Source organism: Dama dama, chromosome X (genome assembly GCF_033118175.1).
Source record: "Dama dama isolate Ldn47 chromosome X, ASM3311817v1, whole genome shotgun sequence".
Lineage (NCBI taxonomy): Eukaryota > Metazoa > Chordata > Mammalia > Artiodactyla > Cervidae > Dama > Dama dama.
Window position 1 is genome coordinate 33,388,790 of NC_083714.1, and position 14,453 is coordinate 33,403,242.

The 14,453-nt window shown below is 39.6% G+C and overlaps 1 protein-coding gene across 6 annotated transcripts in view; it reads right to left on the reverse strand.

Annotated features, from left to right (window-relative positions):
- ENOX2 (ecto-NOX disulfide-thiol exchanger 2) overlaps positions 1-14,453 on the reverse strand; it is a 292,451-nt gene that overhangs the window by 23,964 nt on the left and 254,034 nt on the right. For all 6 annotated transcript variants that reach the window (XM_061138042.1, XM_061138044.1, XM_061138041.1 and 3 more), the window contains one exon: positions 8,352-8,466. In XM_061138042.1, the coding sequence (XP_060994025.1) occupies positions 8,352-8,466 (115 nt within the window). The remainder of the gene's footprint in view (positions 1-8,351; positions 8,467-14,453) is intronic.

Sequence of the window (14,453 nt, forward strand, 5' to 3'; positions counted from 1 at the left end):
GTTGAGACATGTTCTCAGTGTCCACGTTTGTTTTCTGTGAATGGCCATGTAATTATCTTGATATAGCAGTTTCAAACCTCGCATTTTTGCTTAAAAATTTACAAGAGAACTTTGGCACAATACATTCATTTTATGTTTGGTTTTATTACTGATTTTAGTTGTTGCCATAATCACACAAATTTTGTGTCTTTGAAGTGAAAGCTATTACACAGAGAGTTGGATTCACAGCACACCAAATAATATCTATCCTTGCCATCTTCCCAGTGGCTGGGATACTTGGCCTCAGACAGGCAGTGTTCTTAATAATCATAACACCAAAGGGTCAGTCACTCAGTCATGTCCGACTCTTGATGACCCCATGGACTGTAGCCTGTTAGCTTCCTCTATCCACGGAATTCTCCAGGCAAGAATACTGGAGTGGGTAGCCATCCCCTTAGAAGATGCTAAAGATGAAGATGACTATATATTTGTAACTGGATGGAAAAAGAGACACTGACTATCTGCCAAACAGGGGAAGAAATATTTGCTTTGCTTTGCTGGGTCAGTACCAGTGACAGCATCTTGAACTGGAGTAAGGCCGAACAGCACAGAGGTTACTCTGCAAATCCAGTGGCTGCTTCAGATGGACAGTGAGTTATTTCTGCTTCAGAATGCATGTCTGTCCACTGGCAAGCCACACAGCTCAATACAAAATAGTGATATTTCATCTTTCTCTTTTTGTTTCTTCTTGTACTGCAGGCCAGTAATTACGCTCATATCCTACAAGTCATGTAGAGAAACATGGCAGAGAAAAGGGCAGAGGTCGAGGAGAATGGTTAGAGGCATGTTCTCCAGTTGAAACGTGAAAATATTTTCCCTCTGAGAAAATGAGGAGGCAAGACTGCTTCCCCCCCGGGAGAAAGGGCATCCTGATGAGAAGAGATGGACTGTTGCAGCTAAGCGGGAGCAGATAATAATCTCTTCAGTTTGGACCTGTCACTAAGCAAAAGAAAATGGGGGCCCTCACTTACAAAATATATTTCCCACCCTTTAAAGTGAAGGTTTTTGTCATTTTAATGAGGACACCAAGTCTTTACTTTCACAGACTTAATATTAATTGGGCCTATTTCTGAAGTTGGAGTTCTTTGTACATTGCCAGAACATTGAAAAGTTCAATATTCCCTTTTAATAATATGTTTGAGTAGGTGAATCTATCAGTCCCGATACTAAAGAGTATAGTACAATGAATTTATTCATATCCTGCCATCATTAGTTCCCAGCTTCTCCTTTTTGACGATTTCCTATATAGGAAAAAGTTTCTCTTTATGGGGATTGCTCCTCAGATCTGAAAGCTGCCAGTTCATCATGGCGGATATGAAAGTATGAAGGCAGCTGTGAATGCTTCCTTTTAGAGGAGCCACTCGGAGCAAAATCACAGACATGTTTTTCTACAACAAAAGATCTAAAAGGACTGTGCTTTTAGGTATGAAAAAAAAAATTATACCTAGGTTTCTTCAGTGGTACTAAGAACACAAACAAACAAAAATTAATGGAAGTAAATTTAGAGAGTCAGCCACGCTTACAAAACCATATTACAAGTGATGACCTAGAAGGGTAAGATGGGGGTAGGGGTCAGAGGGAGGCTCGAGGCTCAAGAGGGAGGGGATATATGTATTTGTATAACTGATTCACTTTGTTGTACAACAGAAGCTAACACGACATTGTAAAGCAACTATACTCTAACAAAAAATCATAAAAAAGGAGATGCTAAAAATGTTACCACATTTTAGAAGAAAGATGCTAAAAAGTGTTACCAAATTATAGAAGGAAAAATGGGCAACATTCCTCTCAAGGTCCATAAGAAAAAGCTCGAGAGCTGGAGTGATTCACAAAGAGAAAAAAGCAAAACAAAGAGTGGGAAGAAAAAGTGGGAGATATGAGCACGACCCATGAAGGCCAGTTCAGACAAAAATCTCAAGTGAGTCTCCTGACTTCAAAAAGCCTTGCTTTTCTTTTCTCTGCAGGTCAGTACTTCAATCACACTTTTGCCAGCATGGACACACTTGGGATTTCATTGTTTCTCCTCTGAGATCTCTACACTCCCTTCTTAAACACAGTGTGTTCATCCATCAGTTATGTCATGGCCCCTCATCACCCCGAGACTCTGATCTTTTTCCTTGCTGGGATCTTTATCTCCTGGAGTGGCCAACTTCACCCAGTCTACTATTTGCTTTCTGGCTAAACAGATTCTGCTGCATATTCCTCAGTAATTCTTATTCCTTCACTTACCTGAAAACCTTTGATCAGATTTACCATGCCAATTCCTGACTCACGGTCACTTGACTCAACTTGCTCTGCTAGTTATCCTGAGCTGCAGAGGACTTTTATGGGAAGTTGCAGAGTTGGGCAGTTCTAGTTGATATAGACTCATGTTGGCCCTTGCTGATGGATTGCTCACCTCTCACTGATTTCTTCCTTCCATACTGCCCAGAGTATTTATTACAGTTCTGCTCCTCTCTCCTTATGGTCTCTGTTCCAAGTCATTTCTCTTATCCACAGATGACGAATCTCTTGCTATATGGGCTGCATATATACTTTTAGCTTCATTTCTCTTTTCTCAGAGGAAGAGAGTTCTCCCCTCTCTAAAGCAAACTTCATTTGAATTCTGATCACTTCACATTTCTCTTCTCTAGGATTTCACTTCCATAATTATCCATAAGTACTCTTTTGTTCACAAGCATCTTCAACCTCACACTCTGCATGGCCTCCTTCTCTTCTCCTGAATGACGAACAACAACTTAACTTTAACTTTGTCATCAATTCTAGTCTCCATTTAAAAAGCCTGCATTTGCTTTTGCTCAGTACCCAACTTTGTGGACTTTCCTGGTGGCTCAGTTGGTAAAGAATCTCCCTGCAATGCAGGAGACCTGAATTCAATCCCTGGGTCAGGAAGATCCCCTGGAGGAGGGCATGGCAACCCACTCCAATATTCTTGCCTGCAGAATCTCATGGACAGAGGTGCTTGGTGGGCTATAGTTCACGGGGTCGCAAGAGTCGGACATAACTTAGTGACTACACCACCACCATCACCAACTTTGGGACCTGTGGTCTTTGTCCACTTTCTCTCCTTATTGTCATATGTTCTGGCCCCTACCTCTATCACTCTGCTAAAATAGCTCTTGCTCAACAGTGTTACCCTTTCTTCTTCATAATATCTGCTAATGTTATTTATTCCCTACTTCTATAAATTCTTCTTGTGGCTTCTATAATCCAAAGCTTTTCTAGTTTTCTTCCAGCTTCTCAGATTGTTCTTTTTCTAACTCTTTTGCAAACTCCTCTTCCTTTCCTTCTTTCTTACTGTGGGTAATTCTCAAAGTTCTGTATTCAGTCCTTTGCTCTTCTTTCTCACTTGTCTTTCACATTCATTTATTTATATCCTCCAGACTTCAGCCAACACCTTTGTACTATCAATACTATCTTCTATTCCTTCTACTTTCTTCGTCCCTGATTTGTATACAAATCATTTATATTTATTTTCTAACTACCTACTGGGCTTCCCTGGTGGCTCAGACTGTAAAGAATCTGCCTGCAATGTTGGAAACTCGGGTTCAATCCCTGGGTCAGGAAGAACCTCTGGAGAAGGGAATGGCAACCCAGTCCAGTCTTCTTGCCTGGAGAATTCCATAAGACAGAGGAACCTGGCAGGCTACAGTCCATGGGGAACTGATACTGAAGATCTAGTACTTTGGCCACCTGATGCAAAGAACTGACTCACTGGAAAAGACCCAGATGCTGGGGAAAATTGAGGGCAGGAGGAGAAGGGGGTGACAGAGGATGAGATGGTTGGATGGAATCACCAACTCAATGGACATGAGTTAGAGCAAACTCTGGGAGATGGTGAAGGACAGGGAAGTCAGCTGTGCTGCAATCCACAGGGTTACAAAGAGTCAGACACGACTTAGTGACTGAACAACGACTGTGTACTGGCTCAGCAGTAAAGAATCCACCTGCAATGCAGGAGACATAAGAGACGTGGGTGAGATCCCTGGGTTGGGAAGCTCCCTTGGAAGAGGGCATGGCAACCCACTTCAGTGTTCTTGCCTAAAAAATCCCATGGACAGAGGAGCTTGGTGGGCTACAGTCTGTGGGGTCACAAAAGAGTCAGACAAGACTTAGTGACTGAGCACAGCATGGCAATGACCTACTATCTGAAGCTGATCTCATTATATTCTGCAAAGAAGTCCCATCCATCAGTCCATTTCTATCAGTTCTGCTGTTATGCATTGAATCTGTTCTCCTAAAAAAGATATGTTGCAGCCCTCAGAATGTGACCTTATTTGGAAACGGGATCTTTACAGAAGTAATCAAGTTAAAATGAGGTCATTAGGTCAGGCTTATAGATTTATATAACTGGTGTCTTTATGGAAAGAGGAAATTTGGGCACAGAGACAGACATGCATACAGGGGAAATATCATGTGAATAGGAAGAGACTGAGGTGATGCATCTTTAAGCCAAGGAATACTGAAGATGGCCAGCAAACCATCAGAAGCTGGAGAAGTATGAAACAGATTTTTCTCAGAGGTCTAGGAAGAAACCAACCTTGCCAGAGCCATTATCTCAGATTTCTAGGCTCCAGAAATGTGAGACAATAAATTTCTGTTCTTTAAGCCACTTGGTTTGTGGTACTTGTTATAGCAGCCCTAGCGAACTAATACAGTCACCAACCTTCTATTCCCCCAGGTTAGAAAACCTAGGCTCATTCTGAGTTCTTTCCTTTCTTCATCATTTACATCCAATCTGGCACTCAAGATTTTAGTTTATTTCCCCCCAAATGACTCTTGGCATTTTTAATCTCATACTCTCTGTTATGTTTTTTTCTTCTACCATTTTCTCAGTTCCTGTTGCCTTCACTAGTCCCAATCTTTATCATTTTATATCTCAATTCCTATAAAAGTCTCTGGCTTATCTTTCTCAATCCGAAATTATCTCCTAAAATATAGAATTCATGTTGGTTTTATCATACAAATGCCATGATTGAGAGACATGCTTATAGTGACACATTGCCTACTACACTAAGCTTGGCATTCATGGTCCCCCATGGTTTAGACCCATCTTGCCCACTCAATCTTTTATACCCTTATTACACATCATCTTTATTTCCCTCTTTAAGCCCTACTCCTTTGCCTTTTCTCTCTCTGCATCAAGATGCTTTCTTACTTTTTTTTGCCTTTCATCCAAACTTGTTCACTTTCAAGGCCTTAATCAATTTTCACTGATGGTGACTACTCTGGCCCACACTAATATCTCTTGCCCTTGCTGCATTCTAACCAGCATCTTCCAGGTCAGCACCAAGTGGTATTTTTTACATTTTATGTGTATTTACATATATTACATCTTTATACCTATCAGCTTTTATGACACAATGCTTGCAAACTAATTGATCAACTCCTAAAGTGAGAATAATGGGATGTAGGAGGAGAAAAGGAAGGAGATTGGATACCAACTGAAGAGAAAACTTTGGCTAGAATATGGAGAATTAGTCTAAGTCAATGTTTTCTGAATGAGCTTCCTGGACCATGATCATAGAAATCATTCAGAATGCTTAATAAAATTTAGATTCCCAAACTCTATTACAGACCTATTGAATCAGACTCTACAGCCCAGAAATCTGAATTTTAAAAGGTAACCCAGTGATACACACACACACACACACACACACACACACACACACACACACACACACACACCAAATATGAAAACCATCAGTTTAAGTGAAGAAAGCAGAAGATACATACTGAAAGGGAATAGCTATTTTTATGTTTACTGAGTACATGTACTTTCCATCATGGCTAACAATAGAATGAAATAGTTTCACACTATCATGATTTGCTTTGATGTGATTCTCCCTCTTCAACACATTGCTCTGAGTGCAGCAGTCCCTTCTTCCATGGCAAGAGTGTTTCTAGTTCTGAATCACAAATAGAGGTTAGCTAGCATAGAGAATCTCACAAAATAGAAATTTCGTGGCACTTCAAGTAAAGGTAACAGACTGCTAGCTTTGACTCATACTTTCATTGAGAAATAAATGTAACTAAAAACATGCTATAGGCTCCTGAAATTCAAGTTTGGTAGCGTGGAGAGGGAGGAAAAAAGCCTTTGAGATATAGTTGTTTAAGTTTTTAATTGGAGCCAAGCAATAACTAAAACATGCAGCTGATTTAGATAAAAATGGAGGCCCTGCTCATTGGCTCATACCGAGCAGAATTTCTGCAGTTGAGTACTATAGACATGTGATAACAAAATTAGATACGATCGAGGGGAAGAAAAATGCACAAAAGTCCTTGAATTAAAATGAATTGAAACCTTCTGGGAGAAAAGCTATTTGGTAAGCTCCATTAAGTCTATTGTAGATAGCTTTATTTGACAAAGCAGCATCCTGGCATGTGGAACAGGAAGGAAAATAGCTATAAGATGATCTGTCAGGGAGTTTCCAGTCTCTAAACGAATAAGATTCTGTGCAGTAGCCAATACAGCTTTTAACTCAAAAGAGATACAGAGCAAAATGCAATTATATAACCCTAGTAAGTACATTCAATCTGAATCTCCCATATACCCCGCTCCTCCCCAAATAACTCCTCAAACTCAGCAATTTATCAAGTGGATGCTCAAACTTATGGCTGCATTCATTTCAGGGTAACAGTGGATTAACACTGTATATAATACTGCACATATTGAGGTGGAGGCAATCCTACAAGTCAAAGATTAATCAGCTATAAAATATCTCAGCTAAACACTTAGATCATTCGAATAGTTCAATTATTATTACATTTTTTGGTTTATTCTGGCTATAAGTTTACAGTATGTGTTTGCAGTTATTAGTTCCCTGTTCTGAAAATGTTACCTATCCACTGATTGTAAAGGGTTTATTTAATATATATGGACACTTATATGTTTAGGGATCTAATATATGGCAAAAATAAAGGAAATTCAGATGTAACGGCTAATGAATGCTTTAAAAACAGTCTGAATGGTGATTTTTTTTTTCCTTACAAGTGAAGATTCTGGGATCACGCAAGTGGCTAAAGCTGCTCACTTCAACATGCAAACACCAACAAATTCTAATTTGCATTGTAATCTATCTGTTTTCTGTCTCTCACACAGACACACAGACATACACATAGTAGGGGCAGTATACTACCATATCTCCAATGTTTAGCACAGTTCTTGGAATGTAATGGCTATTAAAGGAATGAAGGAATTCACTTAACCATTACAAAATCTATATTAAGATGTTTTTTATAATGTATTTCTTATAAACATGGAAGCTGAGGCTCACTGAGCAAGAAGTCCTTCCTAGGTCAAGAAAGGCAGAGCTGGGATTAGAACTCCCGTGTTCTAACTTTAGGTCCAGTGTCCTGTCCACTGTGCCTACGGACTGCTAAGATTATCTAGAATGGTTTACCTGAAGACGCTGATCTTTTAGTTGAGATTTTAGTTTCTCCCACGGCAATCCCTCCCCACCCCCAAGATGATTTGTTAAGAAATTGAAGGTTGCTCTTGCTATACTGTTCACCAGGTCTGCCATTTGAGTTCCTCTGGGGACTTATACCATGGCCATCATCTTGCAGTGAGGGCCTGACTATATTAGGTAAAAGCAAAAACCTTTACCCATATAGCTGTTTGTAGACCCTTGTTTGGTTCCTGATAAGCCTCCAAGTAACCACAGTGGAAAGCAGTGGATAGGCAGACTCATATCTTGTAAATATTTCTGCTTAGTTTGTAGATTGTTTTTTTAACTCTGTGATTTTTAAACAGAAATATTTAATTTTTATGCAGATACATTTATCAAAAATATCTTTTATGATTCCTATCTTTGGAAATCTTCAACACAAATTATATAACCAACTCCTACATTTTCCAAAATTTCTTTTGCTACATATAGATTTTGTCATTTGAATCTTCAATCCATTTATTATTAATTTTGGTGTAAAGTATAAGTGATATAGATATCTAATTATTTTTCCTAAAAGTTCGGCTACTTATGTGGAAACCATCTTATGGTTTCTACTGTAGAACATATAAGTCCAGGCCAAATATAGAACAAAGATGCCTAAATGTCCAGTGCTCCTAGGATAAAAAGTCTACTTTTAAGTACTATGATGGAAAATGGGGGTAAATTAAGACTACAAAAATTCCTGTAGCCACATAGTTGACATTCAGCCAGTGTGTACTTACATGGCCTCACAGATTGTTTTCAGCTGGTTCCAGTCTGATGGGTTTGTGCCTATACCTTACCAATTGTTAATGGTTTTAAAGCATCATCCCTTCCAGTAGGTGTTAGTTAAATAAAGCAAAGCAGAATTTTCTTTACCTGATTCTTCAGTTTCTTTTGTTTCTGTTGTTTCTTCTATTTCATCATCAGACATCTCCATTTCTTCTTCTCGCCTGATTCCCATTAATTCATCATTATGTATGTTGCGAATTTCCTAAGGTTAAAAGGCATGCTTTTTAGGTGGGAAAGCCTTGAAAATGTTGAGGAAACAAACAGAATTAAGGACAAGGGAAAGCAGGGTCTTTTTAAATGGATAACAAAACTTCGGAGTGGTCTTTTTTTTTTTTTTTTGGAGTGGTCTTAAGGCAGAGGCAAAGGGGCATGTTGAGGTTGAGGACAGTCTCAATAGACAAAGAAAACTTTTTACACTCTGCCCTGCATAGGCTTTCCTTCTATAACCAGAGCTCTAGCAGGTGATGATTCTTGTATCCCTCCCATTTTAGACAGTACCGTTGACCGTGAAACACCTTCCATCTCTTACTCACATGGATTTCTGGACTTTCCCTTAAGGTTCTGCCATGTTCACCTTCCCATGTCAAATCCTTTGATTTCACTGCCTTCCATCCTCTTACCTCTCCCCTTATAGTCTTACTCAACACAACTTTTAATCAAACATTTGCAGATATAGTAGTTTAGAGTGAAAAATGAGCTGTTAGGACTGAACTCCTACCAGATCAACCCTTCCCTGGATAATAACAACAACAAAAAACCAAACCAATTCCCTAACTACTTGATGGCATTAGAGGATGAACAAAAGCAGGTACATTCTGAAGAGGAGTTGACTCTTGGAAGAAGGATGTGAGTCTTCCAGTTTTAAAGGGACCTCTATTTTGAGAGCAGACGACAGCTAGAACCTCACAGGGTGGCTAACTTTTAAACAGAAAATCCACGGGCTTTATATCCTAAAGAAATAAAGGAGAAAGTTCAGGACAGCACTGGACAGCCACTGAAAAGTAAGGAGGGGATCCCAGAAAGTAGTCAGCCAAAGAAAGAGGAACCCAAATTCTGTGTATAAAAACTGTTCAAATTCTGCATGATCCCTGAACCATGAAAGCACACAGCAGATTCCAAACCACACAGCTAAGGCGAAAAACTCAGCTGAGACTTGAGTTGCCATCAGAGAGAGACAATTTCTAGCTTAAATTCAATGAAGTAAATTGAACACTAAAACAAAAGAAAACAAAATCAACAATCTTTAAAAGAATATAACAGCAAGATCCTCTATGACCCACCTCCCAGAATATTGGAAATAAAAGCAAAAATAAACAAATGGGACCTAATGAAACTTAAAAGCTTTTGCACAACAAAGGAAACTATAAGCAAGGTGAAAAGACAGCCCTCAGATTGGGAGAAAATAATAGCAAATGAAGCAACAGACAAAGGATTAATCTCAAAAATATATAAGCAACTCCTGCAGCTCAATTCCAGAAAAATAAATGACCCAATCAAAAAATGGGCCAAAGAACTAAACAGACATTTCTCCAAAGAAGACATACAGATGGCTAACAAACACATGAAACGATGCTCAACATCACTCATTATCAGAGAAATGCAAATCAAAACCACAATGAGGTACCATCTCACGCCAGTCAGGATGGCTGTTATCCAAAAGTCTACAAGCAATAAATGCTGGAGAGGGTGTGGAGAAAAGGGAACCCTCTTACACTGTTGGTGGGAATGCAAACTAGTACAGCCACTATGGACAACAGTGTGGAGAGTCCTTAAAAAACTGGAAATAGAACTGCCATATGACCCAGCAATTCCACTTCTGGGCATATACACCGAGGAAACCAGATCTGAAAGAGACACGTGCACCCCAGTGTTCATCGCAGCACTGTTTATAATAGCCAAAACACGGAAGCAACCTAGATGCCCATCAGCAGACGAATGGATAAGGAAGCTGTGGTACATATACACCGTGGAATATTACTCGGCCGTTAAAAAGAATTCATTTGAATCAGTTCTAATGAGATGGATGAAACTGGAGCCCATTATACAGAGTGAAGTAAGCCAGAAAGATAAAGAACATTACAGCATACTGACACATATATATGGAATTTAGAAAGATGGTAATGATAACCCTATATGCAAAACAGAAAAAGAGACACAGAAGTACAGAACAGACTTTTGAACTCTGCGGGAGAAGGTGAGGGTGGGATGTTTTGAAAGAACAGCATGTATATTATCTATGGTGAAACAGATCACCAGCCCAGGTGGGATGCATGAGACAAGTGCTCGGGCCTGGTGCACGGGGAAGACCCAGAGGAATCGGGTGGAGAGGGAGGTGGGAGGGGGTATGGGGATGGGGAATACATGTAACTCCATGGCTGATTCATGTCAATGTATGACAAAACCCACTGAAATGTTGTGAAGCAATTAGCCTCCAACTAATAAAAAAAAAAAAAAAAGAATATAACAGAATCCAAAGACTTAAAAGCAAAATATTCACAATCAGCAGGTAAAACCCCTAACTAATTGACATACCTGTAAGAACTTTCTTTCAGAAACAGTAAAAGCTGGAAGTTAGGGAAACAAATCTTTAAAGTGCAAAGTGCAAGAAGAAATAAAAAAATATCTATTTATTCAGAATTCTACATTCAGAGAAAGATTCTTTCAAGAATAGAGATGACATTTAATAAATTTTCAGACAAATGTAAATGTATTTGTCATCCAAAGACTTGCACTAGAAGAAAAGTTGAAGAAAGGTCTTCAGGCTGAAGGGACGTGCTACTGGATGTAAACAGATCTGGTATGAAGAACAATGGAAATGATTGAGATAATATTGGAAAAGTCACTTTTTCAAAAAATTCATGTATGAGAACTCTATTTTTGAACAGCTTGCAATCATTTAGAGACCACTTGAAGCCTGTCAGGGGCTCCTCCACACTGAGCTGAGAATTCTTTGCCTAGGTTAGCCCCAATTGGGCCATAATACAGGAAATGTCCAAAGCTGTCTGGTGAAAATTGCCTCCATTTAGGGAGATTATAAATATTTCAAATGGATTTCTTAATAATTAATGCTACAGTTAATCACTACTTCAGCTAATATTCTCCTTTCTCCCTTTTCATTCCTGTTATCAAGAAAAATATTTCTATATCAAGGTAAGTTTACACTAAATATAAATAAAAGGACCTACTAAAAAGTGAGCTATTCAGTATCATCACTGATAGCTAAGAAGTAATGGGGAAAAAACAGAAAAAAAATAGAAATACTAACATAGGATCCTCCATGTGCTGCAGGGGCATTACTTAAAATAGAAGAAAATAATGACTTGCTTGAGAAAAAATGAACTTTAGAGGACTGTGTCAAGAGAGAGATTTACTATGTCTTATTCAAACTCATTGCACAGAGAACAGTAACGGAATTGCTCATTTCTAAGAATTCATTCTATCTCAGGAGTCTGGATTTCAGTTATCAAAGAGCTGTTACTGGAAAGGTGATCACAATGAGGTTTGACACTGGCAAATTCGAATATTGTACAACTTACTTCATCAGGAAAAGTCCTGGCTCTCCTAGGTGTCTAACAAAAACGTAGACTGTCAGAGGGTATAAGCAGAGACTAACTTTCAATTCAGACATGTTGTCTAACTCTGGGAAAGTTATTGTGGTTCTCTGAAGAGTAAATTGTACTCTTTCTAGGGAAATGTCCCAGGGCTGGAAGATCTAACTGATAGCTAAAACATGCCCTGCAGCTGCTCAGCATCTGCAAAGCATCTTTTCTGCTTACAGCTGGGCAAGAAAGTGTAATCTCTTCTTAGAAGTATAAAGTGTTCAATAACTAAGTGATACAGCTTATCTAGAGATCTTTCCCAGCTTCAAAAAATCCCTAGAAAAATAATGGACCTAAGGGCAAATTTTACCTCAATGCCTCAAAATACTTCAAAAACAAGAATTACCAGTTCCTTTAGCTGATAATGAAAAGGGCGGGGGGGGGGGGCGGTACTAAGGAGAGGCTTGCTCTCAGATAGATATTCAGCCAGACAGGCACAGTGGCAGAGCTTAGCGCCCTCTAACCACTAGCCAATCCTTCTTAGCTACACAGAAACCAAGGCCCGTATCATTATTTTTCTATAAGTATAAATAAGCAAAGAGAACAATAGTAGTTATAGGGCAGCAGATGACAGTAAACATAGGGACAGCATTCAGTAAATGACACCACTTCCAAGTAAAGTAAATGAGATTTTAATACTTTGAAAACCTTACCATTAAAGCACTTGATATCTAAGATGCCTATTTTCTATATTCTCTGATAGATCAAAAAAGCTCCACTTTTGGAATCAAGCCCTAATGAAAACCTTCAGAGTGAAGAACTGAAAGGTGGCATTTACCTAGGGAAGGTACTCTACCTCGTGTGGGACACAGGAGCAGGCAGCAGGAGGACTTTGAGTCACTGAAGTGTAGGCAGCAAGAGAAACAGCTGCCTCTTAGATTTGCCCGTTTTCCCATCCTGACTGTTGGATCCAGTACTGAAGCCAAATGAGTGGCCAATCCAAGGAATTCATACTTCTTCTAGACAGCAAGGAGATCCAACCAATCCATCCTGAAGGAGATCAGTCCTGGGTGTTCATCGGAAGGACTGATGCTAAAGCAGAAACTCCAATACTTTGGCCACCTCATGCGAAGAGTTGACTCATTGGAAAAGACCCTGATGCTGGGAGGGACTGGGGGCAGGAGGAGAAGGGGACGACAGAGGATGAGATGGCTGGATGGCATCACCGACTCGATGGGCATGAGTTTGAGTAAACTCCGGGAGTTTGTGATGGACAGGGAGGCCTGGCGTGCTGCGATTCATGGGGCCACAAAGAGTTGGACACGACTGAGCGACTGAACTGAACTGAACTAGTGAGTGAAAGTTGCTCAGTCATGTCCGACTCTTTGCGACACCATAGATTGTAGCCCACCAGGCTCCTCTGTCCATGGAATTCTACAGGCAAGAATACTTGGAGTGGTTCGCCATTCCCTTCTCCAGGGGATCTTCCCTACCCAGGGTATCAAACCCAGGTCTCCTGCATTGCAGGCAGATTCTTTACCATCTGAGCCACCAGAGAAGCGCAACTGAGTGGCAATGGCATGAAAAAACATTTTCCAGAAATTTTCATTTGTAAATCTCTACCTGAAATTGACTGGGTCACGTCACTGATAGAGTACATCAAAAAAGGTAATCAGCCCTCCTAAGGTTTTTACACCACTTTGTTGCCCATAGTAGGCCTGCGATATTTTTAAACAGTGAACTGTTAGTGACTTTTCAAAATGCATTATGATGCCTTTGAGTCTTTTCTGTGCTCAGTCGTTCAATTGTGGCCAACTCTTTGTGACCCCATGGACTATAGCCCGCCAGGCTCCTCTGTCCATGGAATTTTCCAGGCAAGAATCCTGGAGTGGGTTGCCATTTCCTTCTCCATGTGGTAACTTTTTGTGAAGCTTAGATATTCACATACTGCTCTACAATGGAGGACAAAGTATTTTCAACATAGAATAAAACGAAAACCCTAGACAGAGGAAAATGCATGAAAAGAATCATCTTGGTACCAGCTGACATTTTTGATTTATCATAAAGTAGGCAAATCATAAATCATTGAACATTAATTATCTAACTATATAGTTTCCAAGAAATTTATGTGGACTTAAATTCATCTTACTCATGTTTTTTGACAGGAACATAACCATAAGAAAAGCAAAGTTCCTTATGAATTGCATTACAAAATTGTACTTACCCAGACTTTGAACATTAATAGCAGTGGCGAAAGGGCAGAGGAAAGGGAGATAACTCCTATGCATATGTAGAAATTTGATTCTGAGATATCGTTCAAGCCAATGAACCAAAGCACAAACACAGGCTCTTAATCAATGTCTATTGTATGCTACATAATGGAAATACAAATTTGGTTGATCCAAATTTTGTTGGTATGTGGTTTGATGGCTGAAAGCAAAAGCTAGTGTTAGTGCAAATGGGTCCTAAAACGAGGGTATGCAGATGACTTGAACATTTATCTGCAACCAGGTCTTCAGAGTTTGGAATGACTTTAGCAATCACAGTAGTTCACTTCACAAGCATGCTATTAATAGTATGTAATCACCATGTCCCTTTTCTCTGGTCCAATGATATAAAAATTCACATCAGGGAGAGTGCAACGGAGTAT